The sequence below is a fragment of the Girardinichthys multiradiatus genome, chromosome 10 (assembly GCF_021462225.1).
Source record: "Girardinichthys multiradiatus isolate DD_20200921_A chromosome 10, DD_fGirMul_XY1, whole genome shotgun sequence".
NCBI lineage: Eukaryota > Metazoa > Chordata > Actinopteri > Cyprinodontiformes > Goodeidae > Girardinichthys > Girardinichthys multiradiatus.
Window position 1 is genome coordinate 19636982 of NC_061803.1, and position 15973 is coordinate 19652954.

General features: G+C 36.1%; 2 protein-coding genes across 5 annotated transcripts in view; one reads left to right on the forward strand and one right to left on the reverse strand.

Annotated features, from left to right (window-relative positions):
• Positions 1-2852: 2852 nt before the first annotated feature.
• Positions 2853-14436, forward strand: tectb (tectorin beta). Of its 4 annotated transcripts, none has more exons than XM_047376542.1 (11): positions 2853-2920; positions 3005-3080; positions 3461-3651; positions 3875-4026; positions 4105-4207; positions 4382-4485; positions 4578-4661; positions 4753-4915; positions 8816-8894; positions 9009-9041; positions 13196-14436. In XM_047376542.1, exons 2-11 carry the CDS (start codon positions 3014-3016, stop codon positions 13432-13434), a joined length of 1215 nt encoding a protein of 404 aa, XP_047232498.1. In that variant the 5' UTR covers positions 2853-2920; positions 3005-3013; the 3' UTR covers positions 13435-14436. The 4 variants fall into 4 exon arrangements, with proteins under 4 accessions (XP_047232498.1, XP_047232499.1, XP_047232500.1 ...); XM_047376543.1 differs by having other exon boundaries at positions 4135-4207; XM_047376544.1 differs by lacking the exon at positions 13196-14436 and adding an exon at positions 11665-11893.
• Positions 12796-15973, reverse strand: part of gucy2g (guanylate cyclase 2g) — a 42862-nt gene continuing 39684 nt past the window's right edge. Inside the window, exons 20-22 of the mRNA XM_047376541.1 lie at positions 14184-14275; positions 13992-14099; positions 12796-12913 (exon numbers count right to left, since the gene is read on the reverse strand). Of these exons, the coding sequence (XP_047232497.1) occupies positions 12833-12913; positions 13992-14099; positions 14184-14275 (281 nt within the window). The 3' untranslated portion in view covers positions 12796-12832. The remainder of the gene's footprint in view (positions 12914-13991; positions 14100-14183; positions 14276-15973) is intronic.

The following is a 15973-nucleotide window of genomic DNA, read 5'->3' on the forward strand; positions in this document are numbered from 1 at the left end:
ATATTTATGCCCACTACAACCTGTTTTTTTTAACCATACCACCAAATAAACTTTATGCTAAATCAAAGAGGACAGGTCAATTTTCACTTGACTACCAGTCAAACACGTGAACAGATACTTTGTCTCCTCCAGAGTTCCTTGGGTCCCATGGCGCAGTTGTGTAACATTGAGGAGTCTTGCAACTCTCAATTGTTAGCATCAACAGGTGCTTGAAACACAAGCTGTCCCTTTACTCACTAATAGATCTGTATCTTCCTCAGTCAAACCTTTATGATTCCCCCTATCGTTCCATTGAAATGCTAATTGCCTGCAGTTTGTCTCTTTCAGATGTAAGGTTACCAAGTTCGGGTTTTCTGTGAACAACATTAGTGTCTAGTCTGTTTTTTTCTTCATTGTTCAGAGTTTATCAAAAGGTTTTTAAAAGGTGGCTTTTGACATTTAGACAAGAAAATGCACTAAAGCTTCAAAATGTCTATGTCTTGTGCAAATTGCAGATATTTGATTTCCTAACTCATATGAGATAGAAATAATTAAATTAATACCAATATCACAACTTATTAGCTACAATAACTTTCATTAGAAAAATATATAGCTGTAAGACACAATAAAGCTGAAGCTAAAAAACAAGAAAGCGTCTCGAACAAGCCAATATGAAAGCAGATTTCACATGCATAACAAAGGCTAGCCAGACAAAAGTGATATCTAATAGCACAAGACTTTGAGGAACCTGATATTAGTCTTTGCAACCAAACCAGAGGCCTATCACCTCCACTTTAGAACACTACTGTCTGTGTATGCCCCATCTTATCCGAGCTACCATCACATTTTATCTTTACATTCCCAGACATAGTCTTATCTGTATATTTCTCTTTTTAATGGCCTCATAAAGATGTACTGGTGAAATAAAAATATCCTGTTAATGGTTTAATGTGTAGTAAAAAAAAAAAAAAAACATATATAAAAAATAACATAATGTAAAACATATTAATGTCAAACTGAAAATAAAAGGAAATAAAATGCAGTTACTTTGATCCGTATTTTATTTCTTCTAAAGTTTTTATAATTTAGACACTTACAAGGTCATGCAAAAATATCACTGATTTATTTTGTTTTAGCTCATTATTCAGTCACACGTTTCAGACGATCAAATAAAATTGGATCAGACAAGCTTACCTAAATAAATACAAATAGATTTCAAATGGCATTTCATTTATTAAGTTTATTAAGTGAAAAATAAACTTTCTATTTTGTATTTCTGTTTTTGAGCCACTCAGAGGTGGACTTGCTGGTGTGCTTTGGATCTTTTTTTCCGCTGCATTTCTGTCTTGAGCCAAAAGCCATGAACTGAAGACTGGATATTCTCCGTCAGTATTTTCTGGCAGTAAGCAGAATTCATAGTACCAATAATTATGGCACAGTTGTCCAGGCTCCGAAGCTGCAAAGCAGCCCCAAAACCATCTCATTGACACAATCATGTATGACTGAACTATGTTCTTTTCTGAAATGCTGTGTTGAGTTTCTACCAAACCAGATGCACACTTTCCAAAAAGTTTCACTTTTGTCTCCTTAGTCCAGGGAACATTTTCCTAAGAATCCTGGGGATCATTAAGATGTTGTTTTTGCAAGTATACACTATGTACACTGACCTTAACTGAGGCAAGTGAGTCCTGCAGGGCTTAAGATGCTCTGGGCTCTTTTGTGGCCTCCTGAATGAGCCCTGGATGTGCTCTTTGAGTCATTTTGATAAGCCAGTCACTCCTGAAAAGTTTCACCACAGTTTCATGTTTACACCATTTGTGGATATTGGCTCTCACTGTAGTTTGCTGGAATACTAAAGCCTAAGAAATGGCTTTGTAACTGTTTCCAGACAGATAGATGTCAACAACATCTGCTCTTGAATTTCTTTAGAACAAGCCATGATGTGTTGCTTTTGAGATCTTTCAAACCTCTTCATATTGTCAGACAGTTTCTATTTTGGCAATTTCTTGAGTCTACAGGGTGGCACAACCAGGTTTTAGGTTTAGGGCAATTACTTAATTGCTTAATACTTACACATAAGGCCAGGTTGGCTTGGATAGCTTTTTTACCTTATTAAATTGGCACATTTTTGGAAACACCAAATATTGTTTTTTTACTCAGGTTACCATTGTCTGATATAAAAAATTGTTTCATGTTTTGAAACATCAATTGTAGCAAAAAAGCAAAAACAGAAGAAATCTGTGACATGGCATAAACCTTTTCTCAGCTCTGTAAAATACAGATATGTGTGGATATATGAGTTGTAGTATTGCTTTATGTAATAATTTCTTAAAAACCAAAAAATACAACATATACAAATGTATAATGTTGTCTTTAAAGACAAATTAATAAAAGTATAAGGTGATTTTTTTACGATGCATTGGAAACAAACTGTTGCAGCATTAGAAAGGCTACAAAACTGGAAGAGCCTTTATCTAGCTTTAATAAGTTTGCCTTTTTTCAGTGTGAGTATTGAGACAATATTACATTTAAAAATATGTTTGCCTTCCTCTGCAATACTCTGCCATGCTTTGAGTCTTTCTCATCCCATCCTTTATTGTCATCCTTTAATTCAAAACCATCCAGTGTTCATTGTATAAACTTTGGACGTTTCTTTTTATCAATCTGCAGAATAGGTGACACTAATGGGATGCTGGTCATTTAAAAGTCTAAGTCTGAGCAGCACAGAGGTCTTTTGTGAAAAGCCGCACAATAGAGCTCTTAAACCAGTCATGCCAGTGGGAATATTGGAGACAGGGGAATGGTTGAAAGTCATTTACCCTTATCTATCACAGTATAAAATGCCTCCATGAGTTGTCTTGGAGCTAGTTTACAGACAACCTGCAGAAGAGATATGAGGATCCTCTGACATCCAGCAGGTTTAAGGTGTTAGCTCCACAAGGTAAGTCACATTTTTACAGATTTACATCTTCATATATTATCCTAAAGTATTATATCAGTTACAAATTCCGATTTTGTTCTGCAGCATCTCACTATGGCTTCATTTGTTGCACTGTTATTGGGATTACCGGTTGCACTGACATGCGCGCCACAAAAAGCAGGTAAAACTGGATTTAAAAAAAGATTAGCACACACATTTATTTCCTTATGAGCCTCATCCAGCTCCAGATATGCAGCAAATCCTACAAATTGGAAGTGATCCTTTAACAGATATGTCTTTACAGTGTGTTATGGTTTTTTAATCCAAAAAGTGAAATTCTTTGGCCCTAATTTGAAAATGAGCCCATATTTAAGTAAAATGTTAAAAGCTTAAGAAACAAAGGAAAAGTTTGTTTTTTTGTTTTTTTAATGCAGTTGTAATATGTTTACCTTAAATAACATTGTTAATTATTAATGCATGTGCTTTTAAGTAGAATATATAAAAGTTATGACCAAGTTTCTGGTTATTTCCAAAATTTTAAATGTTTGATTTATATTCTAGACTATGTTGTAGTTTCCTGTTTTCCTAACGCCATCATCGCAAACGTCCCAGAGTGTCCTTATGGCTGGGAGATAGATCAGCTGTCTCTGGGTGGAATGTGTTACACTGGAATACACAGCCCAGGCTACTACCGCTTCATTATCCCAGACCTAACACCAAGAAACCATTCATACTGTGGCACACAGTCGGAGGTAAGGCACATGCACAAGAAGAAAAGCCATGCTAAAGCTCACTTGTAAAGTATTTAAGCTATTTAAACCAGGACCAAACGTGTCTATGTTGGTATATGTGTTGCAGAAATGTTTTGTAATTGTCAAATTTGAAAACATTAATCATTTAAGTTCATTTTTATCAAATAGAGACTTCTGAATTAGATAGGTTCAAATTACAAATTTCCTGGTGTTTTTTATGCAGTACATGCCAGGCAAAGACGCCAAGTACATCTTCTACAACTCCATTGTGTCCAATGATACTTCGCTGACGGTCAGAAACCAGCCGGTCAACTACACCTTCAGCTGTGTGTACCGAGCAGCCTACCTGGTAAATAACGCAGTCTTCAGCCAGAGGTAAGCACCAACTCAAGGCACTATTCAGCCAAAAATACTCTTTGGGTTAGATGTGCACGCTGACACAATGACTTGCAGCGTTTTTACTAAACCCTCTGCTTTTTCCAGAGTCGCTACAGTGTACGTCAACAATGGGAGTTTAGGGACTTTTAGATCACAGTTATCTATGAATGTGTTCACGGTGAGCGTCTGCGTTATATATTCAGTTTCTCCACTGGACGACACTTCTGTAATACAATCAGCAATACAATAACTTCTGTCTGGAAACACCTTTTTCTTGCACAAGTTTTTATTGTCTTCAATTTAAGATGACTGGATGATGAAAAGGACGAAAAAAAAATGCTATATTTTGTAGAACTCTAAGTTCCTGTATGCTAAGGACGCTCCCTATGTGATTGACACCTCTGAGATTGGCTCTGAAGTTTTTATCGGTATTGAGGCAAAAGGTCTAAGTAATAGGTATACAAGCATTTTCTTTATTGATTAGGCTTGATATTATATATTATATCCAGAAGGTTAAACACTGATCCACACTGTATTTTCACCATCAGATTCAAAGTTGTTATCAACAACTGCTGGTCGACTCCAACTCCTTACTCAACAGACAAGAAGAGGTGGAGTCTTATTATCAACAGGTGCCTACACATTTAAAATCGCTTGATAAGGACATGTTCACTGAAGATATTTATTTTGTGAAATAGTCTCTAAATGCCTGTTTTCCACCAGCTGTCCAGCTGACTACACGGTGACCATTTTCGATAATGGCAAAGACAGCCGCTCCACATTTAAGTTCAACTCTTTCCGCTTCCAGCGACTAGAAAAGGTGTCCACTGTATGGCTTCACTGTGAGGTCCACATCTGTGATGCAGAGAGGCTGGTCTGCCAGCCTGTGAGTACAGCAGTGATATGTAATCACAGACATGACTGAACTGCAATAATGTCCTTCCCCTTTAACCAGGGGTGAAAGTGAGCCGGTGTTACGTCGATTCGCGTTTCCCCACCGGTACACAGTACCGGGAAGAGGGAAGAACGGGTCTGCTGTGAAGCAGTCATCCAGAACCAGTTACGGATGCAAAAATTCACGAGCATACAAAGGACATCATATCCGCTACCAATAGGCAGTCTAAAACACGACTTAATCTGTTTATAAATATAGCTATTTTCCCCTCATTCCAAAGTTTCTGAACTGTTCTGCTATGCTGGAGCCTCAATGCTCTTTCTTTGCTCTCTCCTCGGACGTCGAGGCATTTGAGAATGGCCACCCTTTAAAACGAGCACCGCTACATTTAATGTCTGTCTGCTCGCTGCAAAATACTCCAGTTAAAAGCACAGGGAGAGAAACTAGTTGTGTTTCATGTTATTTTGCTGAATTACAACAACACGGTACAGCTCGAAAATACCGCTTATGACCAGAGATTTCACATACACTACACGAGAGCGCATGCGCGCTTACCTCCAAAACCAAGGAGATCAATGCGTTCGATTTAATGGACTGGGAGATTTTATACAGGCGGTGCACAGACATAAAACCGCCGCTTGCATTAGGACAGGAAGAACAATAAATCACTTACCATCTACTAACTTAAATAAAAAATAAAACAAAATAAAACAACCGAAATGTCAAATTTTTAATTTAAATGAAATCAAAACCTGACCACAATGCAGAGAACAATAACTTATTTGTTCAAAAGAAAAGACGGAAACTGAAGATGAAAAGTTATGCATCAGAAAATGGTTTATCATTGTTTGATGCATGGCAGTTCTTTAACAATTGAAATTATATATACAGTACTGACCAAAAGTTTGGACACACCTTCTCGTTCAAAGAGTTGTCTTTATTTTCATGACTATGAATATTGTAGCTTCACACTGAAGGCATCAAAACTATGAATTAACACATGTGGAATTATATACTGAACAAAAAAGTGTGAAATAACTGAAAATATGTCTTATATTCTAGGTTCTTCAAAGTAGCCACCTTTTGCTTTGATTACTGCTCTGCACACTCTTGGCATTCTGTTGATGAGCTTCAAGAGGTAGTCACCTGAAATAGTTTTCACTTCACAGGTGTGCCCTGTCAGGTTTAATAAGGGGGATTTCAAGCCTTATAAATGGGGTTGGGACCATCAGTTGTGTTGTGCAGGATGTGGATACAGTACACAGCTGATAGTCCTACTAAATAGACTGTTAGAATTTGTATTATGGCAAAAAAAAAAAGCAGCCAAGTAAAGAAAAACGAGTGGCCATCATTACTTTAAGAAATTAAGGTCAGTCAGTCGGAACAATTGGGAAAACTTTGAAAATGTCCCCAAGTGCAGTCGCAAAAACCATCAAGCGCTACAAAGAAACTGTCTCACATGAGGACCGCCCCAGGAAAGGAAGACCAAGAGTCACCTCTGCTGCGGACGTTAAGTTCATCCAAGTCACCAGCCTCAGAAATCGCAGGTTAACAGCAGCTCAGATTAGAGAACAGGTCAATGCCACACAGAGTTCTAGCAGCAGACACATCTCTAGAACAACTGTTAAGAGGAGACTGTGTGAATCAGGCCTTCATGGTAAAATAGCTGCTAGGAAACCACTGCTGAGGACAGGCAACATGCAGAAGAGACTTGTTTGGGGTAAAGAACACAAGGAATGGACATTAGACCAGTGGAAATCTGTGCTTTGGTCTGATGAGTCCAAGTTTGAGATCTTTGGTTCCAACCACCGTGTCTTTGTGCACCGCAGAAGAGGTGAACGGATGGACTTTACATGCCTGGTTCCCACCGTGAAGCATGGAGGAGGAGGTGTGATGGTGTGGGGGTGCTTTGCTGGTGACACTGTTGGGGATTTATTCAAAATTGAAGGCATACTGAACCAGCATGGCTACCACAGCATCTTACAGCAGCATGCTATTCCATCTGGTTTGCGTTTAGTTGGACCATCATTTATTTTTCAACAGGACAATGACCCCAAACACACCTCCAGGCTGTGTAAGGGCTATTTGACCAAGAAGGAGAGTGATGGGGTGCTGCGCCAGATGACCTGGCCTCCACAGTCACCGGACCTGAACCCAATCGAGATGGTTTGGGGTGAGCTGGACCGCAGAGTGAAGGCAAAAGGGCCAACAAGTGCTAAGCATCTCTGGGAACTCCTTCAAGACTGTTGGAAAACCATTTCAGGTGACTACCTCTTGAAGCTCATCAACAGAATGCCAAGAGTGTGCAGAGCAGTAATCAAAGCAAAAGGTGGCTACTTTGAAGAACCTAGAATATCAGACATATTTTCAGTTATTTCACACTTTTTTGTTCAGTATATAATTCCACATGTGTTAATTCATAGTTTTGATGCCTTCAGTGTGAAGCTACAATATTCATAGTCATGAAAATAAAGAAAACTCTTTGAATGAAAGGGTGTGTCCAAACTTTTGGTGTGTACTGTGTATATATATATATATATATATATATATATATATATATATATATATACTCTACATTGTCAAGTGATTCTAATTTCTAACTTATACAGACAGCCTACAGTAAAGTAATATATTGATATGTTTTAATTAGTTTGAACTTTGCTGAGAGAGGGAAAGATCTTGAGGGGGCCACAGATGAGATTAACAATTAACACACACACATTTTGTGCGTATATATATATATATATATATATATATATATATATATATATATATATATATATTACCCCCAGTGCTTCCCCAGCCCCCCCTCTAGCTCCACCCCTAAGTACCAGCAAGAATTTAAAACTACTTTCACCCCTGCTTTTAACTAATTTGACATGTTCAGAATAGCAAAATATCTTAATTTCAGTATTTTTAAACCTGAAAAATGTGTTGTTGTTTTTTTTTTTTGGTTTGTTTTTCATGATCCAAGTGATTACAACAAGGGACAAACAAGTTTGTAGTCAGTCTGATATTTTGCAAAAACCCTTTTCAGCAAAGCATGATACAGCTCATACTTTGCTGGAGCGTGCATATGGCAAATAGTTTTCTCTGAAAATGGCACAATTTGAGAAGGGGTTTCAGAGTGTAATGGTTTGAAAACATCCTGGTCTCAGTTGCCGTGTAGACGAGTATGACTGTAATGAGTGGAAATTAATGCTCTATGGCACAACATAGTTTCACAGAACATACCGCCAACTAGTGGCATGGTGGGATAATAAAAACATTTTCGCATCTCTACTGTTGCCATGTGAATGGTTATTGTAATTAAAACGTCAGGTACATGTGTTAACTGAAATGGAAAAAAAAGTCTCGTTTTCAAAGGATCATTGCTGTGTTACCACAAAGTAACTTCTACATATTGGAAAGTAACACACAAGTTAAGGAAACGTAAACTGTAAATTCTGAAAAGAAGAAATAATCATAACGTCCAGAAAAGTAATCTGTAAGTTCTGGTATAATAAAATGTAAAATTCTGAAAATAATCAAAGTTCTTGGAAAGTAACCGTTATATTTAAGAAAGTAGCTTGTAAATTCTATGACAGTAAACTGTAAAATTTGGAAAATATTGTAAGTTCTGGGGAAATACCTGTAGGTTTGAGGAAAACAAGTTGAAAAAAGTAACCTGTACGACCACGTTTTATTTGGTGCTGTCATAAAAAAATCGCCTCGTCCTTGGGAGCCCCATATATGCATGATTAATTTACCTGTTGCTCTGACAAACTTTCATTATCTTTTTAATTCAAGATCATATATAATTAAATACATAAATACTTAAATGTGACTCATTGTCATCAAAGAATATTCATAATATGAATAATATGTTAATATTGTTACTTTTCTCTGAAGAGTCCATGCTCTAAGAGGTCCCTGTCATCAGAAGTAGAACCGAGTGGAGGGATCCTCACCACTGAGTTTCAGATTAAAGGTACTAAAAATAATTTCTTCTAATATTTCTGTATTTTATGTTAATATGATAAAAATAACCTCATTAAATCAAATAACTAATATTGTATTCACTATTGTCTTAATATCTTAACAGGCAATGAGTCTTCTAATAATGGACATGCAACAGGTAAGCTCATGAAGTAACAGTACCAGGCTGAAATGTGATTGAACTGTGACATTCTGAAATTATTAGCAATCATGAACCTAAAGCTAAGTTCAAAGCCAACATTTAATTTGTGTTTACATTTACAACATTTAATTTGAATTTAAGTAAAGATTGTAATTTCTAAATTTTATTTAAGAGCCTTGCTAAAATATGTTTAAACAGCATTTTTTTAAAATTGTTTATTTCAAATGATCTGTCAAAGTATAAAAAGCATGCTTTACATGGGCAAAACAGTCATGAAATTAACACATATGATTTTCAAAAATATCAAAATTTAAAACGATTGTGTTTGATTGCGATTGAAAGGTAATTGAGATGAGTTGCTGAATACAAGTTACATGGCGATTTTCAGTTTGAAAGAATATATGTAATTATGCATTTTTGTCACATTTATTCTGAAATATTAACAACTTCTGAAATATTAACCTACATTTTAACTGCCTAAATAGCTTTATTGTTTGTTTTTTGCTTTTGAAATCCTACTTTATTGTTGGTCAATGTTTTTTCACAACAATAGTGACCACAACAAATAGAAACCTTTGCCTTTGTTTTACGTTTTCAATAACGACAGATCGTCACAATAAAACATAAACTAAGATTTATTTAGTTCACTTTGATTTGAAGAGAAAATATAATCAGCTGTAGCTTATTATTGCAAAAACATACCACTTTCTAAAACATTTGGGGTTTTTTGCCATTAATTTAAACACACTTTGAAAACTGTTAATCTTGAATGTTTTGTCTAGATACATACGTGGACAAAATTGTTGGTACTCCTCGGTTATTGAAAGAAAAACACTCAATGGTCACACAAATAACTTGAATCTGACAAAGGTAATAATGAATAAAAATTCTATGAAAATGAACAAATGAAAGTCAGAAATGGCTTTTCAAACATGCTTCAACAGAATTATAAAAAAAAATAAACTCTTAAAACAGGCCTAGACAAAATTGATGGTACCGCTGAAAATAATGTGAAAAGGGACATGTTAAATCAAGGTGTGTCCATTAATTAGCATCACAGGTGTCTACATTCTTGTAATCAGTCAGCGGGCCTATATATAGGGCTACAGGTAGTCACTGTGCTGTTTGGTGACATGGTTTGTACCACACTCAACATGGACCAGAGGAAGTGAAGGAAAGCGTTGTCTCAGGAGATTAGAAAGAAAATTATAGACAAGCATGTTAAAGGTAAAGGTTATAAGACCATCTCCAAGCAGCTTCATGTTGATGTGACTACAGTTGCACATATTATGCAGAAATTTAAGATCCATGGGACTGTAGCCAACCTCCCTGGACGTGGCTGCAGGAGGAAAATTGATGACAAAACAAAGAGACGGATAATACAAACAGTAACAAAAAAGCCCAGAAAAACTTCTAAAGAGATTAAAGGTGAACTTCAAGCTCAAGGAACATCAGTGTCAGATCGCACCATCCGATGTTGTTTGAGGCAAAGTGGACTTAATGGGAGATGACCAAGGAGAACACCATTGTTGAAAACAAATCATAAAAAAGACAGACTGGAATTTGCCAAACTACATGTTGACAAGCCACAAAGCTTCTGGGAGAAAGTCCTATGGACAGATGAGACAAAATGTAACTTTTTGGCAAGGCACATCAGCTCTATGTTCACTGACGGAAAAATGAAGCATATGAAGAAAAGAACACTGTCCCTACTGTGAAACATGGAGGAGGCTCTGTTATGTTCTGGGGCTGCTTTGCTGCCTCTGAACAGGGTGTCTTGAATCTGTGCAGGGTATAATTAAATCTCAAGACTATTGTTATGGGAAAATTCTTTTAAATGCTCTGAACTTCCCTTTACCTCTCTCCTCTCTGACCTCTGTGTTTTGTTACCTTAGAGGAGTTGGTCTGTAAATTCATTATCAGAAGTTTTATGGTTAACACTCCCTGAAGTGTTATATCCCAAGGGATGGTAGATGGGTGCCCTCGTAAATAACCTTGTTACCTCTGACCCGGGGAAGGTCTGGAGGCCATATGTCTGAAACTCTTTTAAGCTGAGGTAACACCCACATACTGTTTAAATACTGTCTGTAAACTCGTGTTCTGGGCTCTGCTTCACTGACTAAGCTCAGTGACAGGGTCTTCAAACGCTGTTTGCCTTTGAATAAACTTATAAGACAAAGTCCGGTCTTTCTCTTGTTAATGAGTTGATTTCTCTCCCATTTTGATAAGAAAATCCATAACACTATCAAGGGATTCTAGAGAGAAATGTGCTGCCCAGTGTCAGAAAGTTTGGTCCCAGTCGCAGGTCATGGGTCTTGCAACAGTATAATGACCCAAAACACGCAGCTAAAAACACCCAAGAATGGCTAAGAGGAAAACATTTTTATCTTTTAAAATTATTCTTTTGAAGCATGTTTGAAAAGCAATGTCTGACTTTCATTTGTTCATTTTCATAGAATTTTTATTCATTATTACCTTTGTCAGATTCAAGTTATTTCTGTAACCATTGCGGGTTTTTCTTTCATTAACCGAGGAGTACCAACAATTTTGTCCACATGTAAATTTTTTTTTTTTTTTAGTTTGTCTTTCATAGTAATTTTATTTTTCTGTTCCACTATAGGAACCTCTCTTCTCATCCTGCTTTTGGTCATTGTGAATATTTGCTTCGAATTAGTAAATGGATCAAAAACATAAAACAAAAATAATACTCATGTACAATCGCAGAGGGGAGTGTCATCCAAGACTCAGGGAGCGTAGAAATACATTCCCCAGTTAAAGGACTGATTTGCATTTAGTAAATCTAGTAGTGCTTTAAACAAAATCTTAGTGTACTTTTATCTCGAATAAAGACTCATTGAAAATCTTGTTTTGTTTCCTTTAAGGCAAAAACTTTATTGTTGGTATTTCTTCATTGCAAAAACAAATTACAGTTTAGACTCAAGGTAGATAAACATGTCAAACAGAGGATCGAGAACAGAAGTACTGATACATTACAGAAAAAAAAAAAAATGTTTTTAAGGAGTGCAATGTTTAATCTAGAGTAGAGAAATACTTTAATACAGAAGTATTTTACAATATTGCACATTGTTTGAGGCATTTTTCATGCCTTTTATTTCTGGTACACAAAACTAATCTGTCAGAATGTCAAAAGTTATGGTCTGGACAGCGGCTTCATTCATTTTGTGAGATGATTTCTTCATTCTCTGTATTTTTAGTTAAGAATAAATAGATGCAATCTTTTTTTCACAGTGAGCATACAAATTAAGAGATGTGATATTTATTTTTACAGTTTTTCACAAATATAAGCATGTCTCTTTACAAAAGTGGAAGGATAGGAATTGATAGTAATTTTTTGAAAAATATAAACTCTTTCAGATAAACTAAGGTGTTTTCCTGGTTCGGCTGGCTTGTGTGAATTTTTAGCTTAATTACATGAGTCTTTAACTTAAATCTTTATAGTGTCATTACTCACACCTTTATAATCATAGGAATCGTAGGAATCTACATTACTGTAAAAATACATTCAAACTTGATTGGCTATATATTTTTTTATTTTATTTCTTGGCAAACTGCCCTTTGTAGAAGAGTAAATATATACATGCTCCAAAATCACAAATAATAAAACTACCTTTAGAATAATTAATTGAAAACACAACCTGCTAAATTCAAAACTGCCAGCTCTTTTTACTCTTAGATACTTTTACAACAAGTAGCTAGAATAAAGTCACTCCGTGAAGCAGTGTTAAACAGAGATCATCTCAGGATACTCCTGCTTCTTCATACAACGCCTAAACATGGACTGTAGTCATTGATGATTTGGGATGGATGATTTGGGACTTTGGGACTGCAGATCTGGTTACTCCGTGTTTCTTTGGTAGGGAGAAATAACAAAAAGATGAAAGCACAAAACATTCAGGAAACTATGCATACTAGGTTGATGCTGCCATGGAAAGGTTTTCATACCTGTTAAATCTTTTTTAACAGTATGTCAGAGTACAACCCCAAATCCTACGTACTTTATTAAGATTCCATATGATAAACCAAGCTAAAGTAATGCATATTTGTAAAGTGAAATTGAAAAGGATACCTGGTTTAACATTTTTTTCTCTCCAAATAAAATCGGTGTTTCATATGTTTATTCTTTCAAACAGCTCAAGTCACAGCTCAACTCAAGTCTTTTACAGCCTCTAACAGATTTTCTCCCAGTTCTACTCTATCCATCTTCCTATCAACTCTGACAAGTTTCCCTGTCCCTTCTGAAAAAAAAAAGTATCTCCACAACATGATGCTGTCATCAACTTTCATCAAGAGTGTGGTTGGTGTTCAGGGTGATGTACAGTGTTTCCAGTTGTGCTATTCTTTCAAATTTCATGAGACACTCAAAGCTTAGGCCATTGTTTTTTTTTTTTACCTAATCCTGTGGTAATCTCCACAATGTTATCCTTTTTTACTGTGTGCTTTGGTCTTTATCATGCTGATTATTCACAAATGTTCTTTACCAAATGTTTGTGGCCTTCATTGCAACTGGACTTATACTAAGATTAAATTACCCACAGGTGGCCTTATTTACTAAAACTAAAACAGTAACTTCTCAAGGGAACTGCAGGGTATATATAAGGGTATCAAAGTAAAGTGAGCTGAATACAAACACATGACATATCATATTTTTATTTGTGAAAAAAATTAATAAAAACCATGTATCATGTCTTTCCACTTCACAAGTGTCTTTGGTATAGTCTGTGATATGACAACATGTAGAAGAGGTCAAGGGGTGTGAAAACGTTTGCACAGCACCATAGACATACCATCATATAATAACAAGGAGACAATTTATTAAATGTAAATTACCGGAGAAAAATATTTCAAAGCTTTAATTTATCTAAACTATTTTCAAAAACAGTCCCTTGGATCTTATAATCCACATGAGTGTGCATGAGTTCAACCTACCTCCATTTGCACCTTAAGGCTGTCACCTTGCAATAAACTTTGGGAATTGAAAGTAGGATTAAATCCAGTTTTGCTCAAAAGCCAGTAGGTCTTCTGGACTCCCTTACCCTGACAGAAAAATTTATTCTGGTCACAATAAACAATAAACAAAGACTGTACATCTTTAAAAAACAAAAGAGGTTGACAAGTTACCTTCATTTCGACATCCCCTCTTTCTTTCATCTCAAATGATCCATCTTGAAAAAGAATGTCTGCTGTAGACTGAGATATGTGAATCCTTAGTGCTGTATACAATAAAAATAAGGGTTTGTGTTACAATACATCTGTATGTCATCAAATTAGAATTTATAAATCATTAAAAAATAAGTTTTTTGTAACATTAAACGTCCTCTACTGTCATCACATTTTTTGAATATATCATAAAAATAATTGTCTGGTAATAGAGATGTTTGGAAAATAAAGAGCCAGCAAACAGAAGTAGTATGTTTTTTAAACAGAATGGTGTTGATGAAAGGATTTAAGTTTATAAGACTGTAGAGGATACAAACACTTAAGATGTCACCTTTCATTCATACACATTCTTAAAATCTAAAATGTTTGTGTCATTTGATCATTTTAAAGATATTAATCAAGGTTTAAGGGTAGGTCGTCAAAGGTCAACTGGGTTCCATCACATTATCAAACTAGAACAAAAATGGTGTTAATAAATTGAGCTCTGTTCTGCATTTTCTTTGTTTGCACCACCATAATTTTAGAAATATTAAAGTATAAAAGCAAAGAAATCTAAGATTGTTGCATGCCTTATGTTTGTAACCACCGGGGGGGCTGTAATGTTTGGATGTCCTACAAAATTATGGTTGCACAAATGAAACCTTTTGCAGTACAAACAAAACACAAACCACTGACACCATTTGTTTCAGTTCAGAAGTGTAATGTTTTTTTTCCATTAGTACCTACTCTACTTGACTTGGGTCGGTCCCTTCACGGTTTGGTTCCTTTTCCATTACAATTGAGTACCATGTCAATGTTGGCGGTACCGTCAATGGCAAGGTGGCGCCATAGTCCGAAAAAGTAACGTGATGCGATTTCTATGTCACACAAACACAACAACAGCCTTGACTGCTGCTAAGTTTGTGGCTGGTGTCAGACTCAGAGTGAAAACAAAGAGCCAGAGAAGGTTTTCAGGGCAGCAAGAGGAAGCACTCTGGTCAAGAACAGTGTTGGGACCATACAGCCATGGATTTCGACACCAAAACTCCGGTACATACTTTTCTGGAACTTTTCAAAATAAAGTGCATTAACTTTCTTCCGGCGCAGCCTGAAAAGGGGATAACTGCGGACTTCCTGTGGCGCCATTACCCAAATAAAAGCCCCCACCTTTCCACAAGTCTTCCTCTTCCACGCGGCCTTCCAAAGGTACCGAATAGGCTTTATAAACTTTATTTAAAGGGTGGTTTTAACCAGAACATTGCTCATAACGCACTGTCCGCGCTTATGCATTTTAACCCTTTTATTAACCTGGTATTTTAAAGGTATGTGTTGATTCTGGTGCTAAGCTATTAGCTTCTTTGTTAGCCCAACGGCCAGCCGGTAAGAACACGTGTGTGCTAGCATTAAGGCTAGTCAACAGAAAGGTTGTTGGTTTTCAAGCTAGTGAATAATAGTCCCTGAACATCATTTGCTAGAGTTGATAACTAAGTAAACACCATTAAGCCCCATTTCTCCAGAAAGATTTGGCTCTTTTCCAAAATACTCAATAATATTTCTTCAAATATTATTTCAATAAATAAAGGCAGTTAATTAGACACCGTTGAGAATTAGTCATCCAGGAGGTTGGTTTTATTCGGCAGATCATTATTTAAAACATTATTTTGTTAAAATAATATTTTACCTGATCTTGCATTGTGAAGGGTTGTCTAAACGTTTGTTGATTATTTCCGAAGTTAGTTCCAAGACTAACTTAACTTCACTTCCAGAATCTT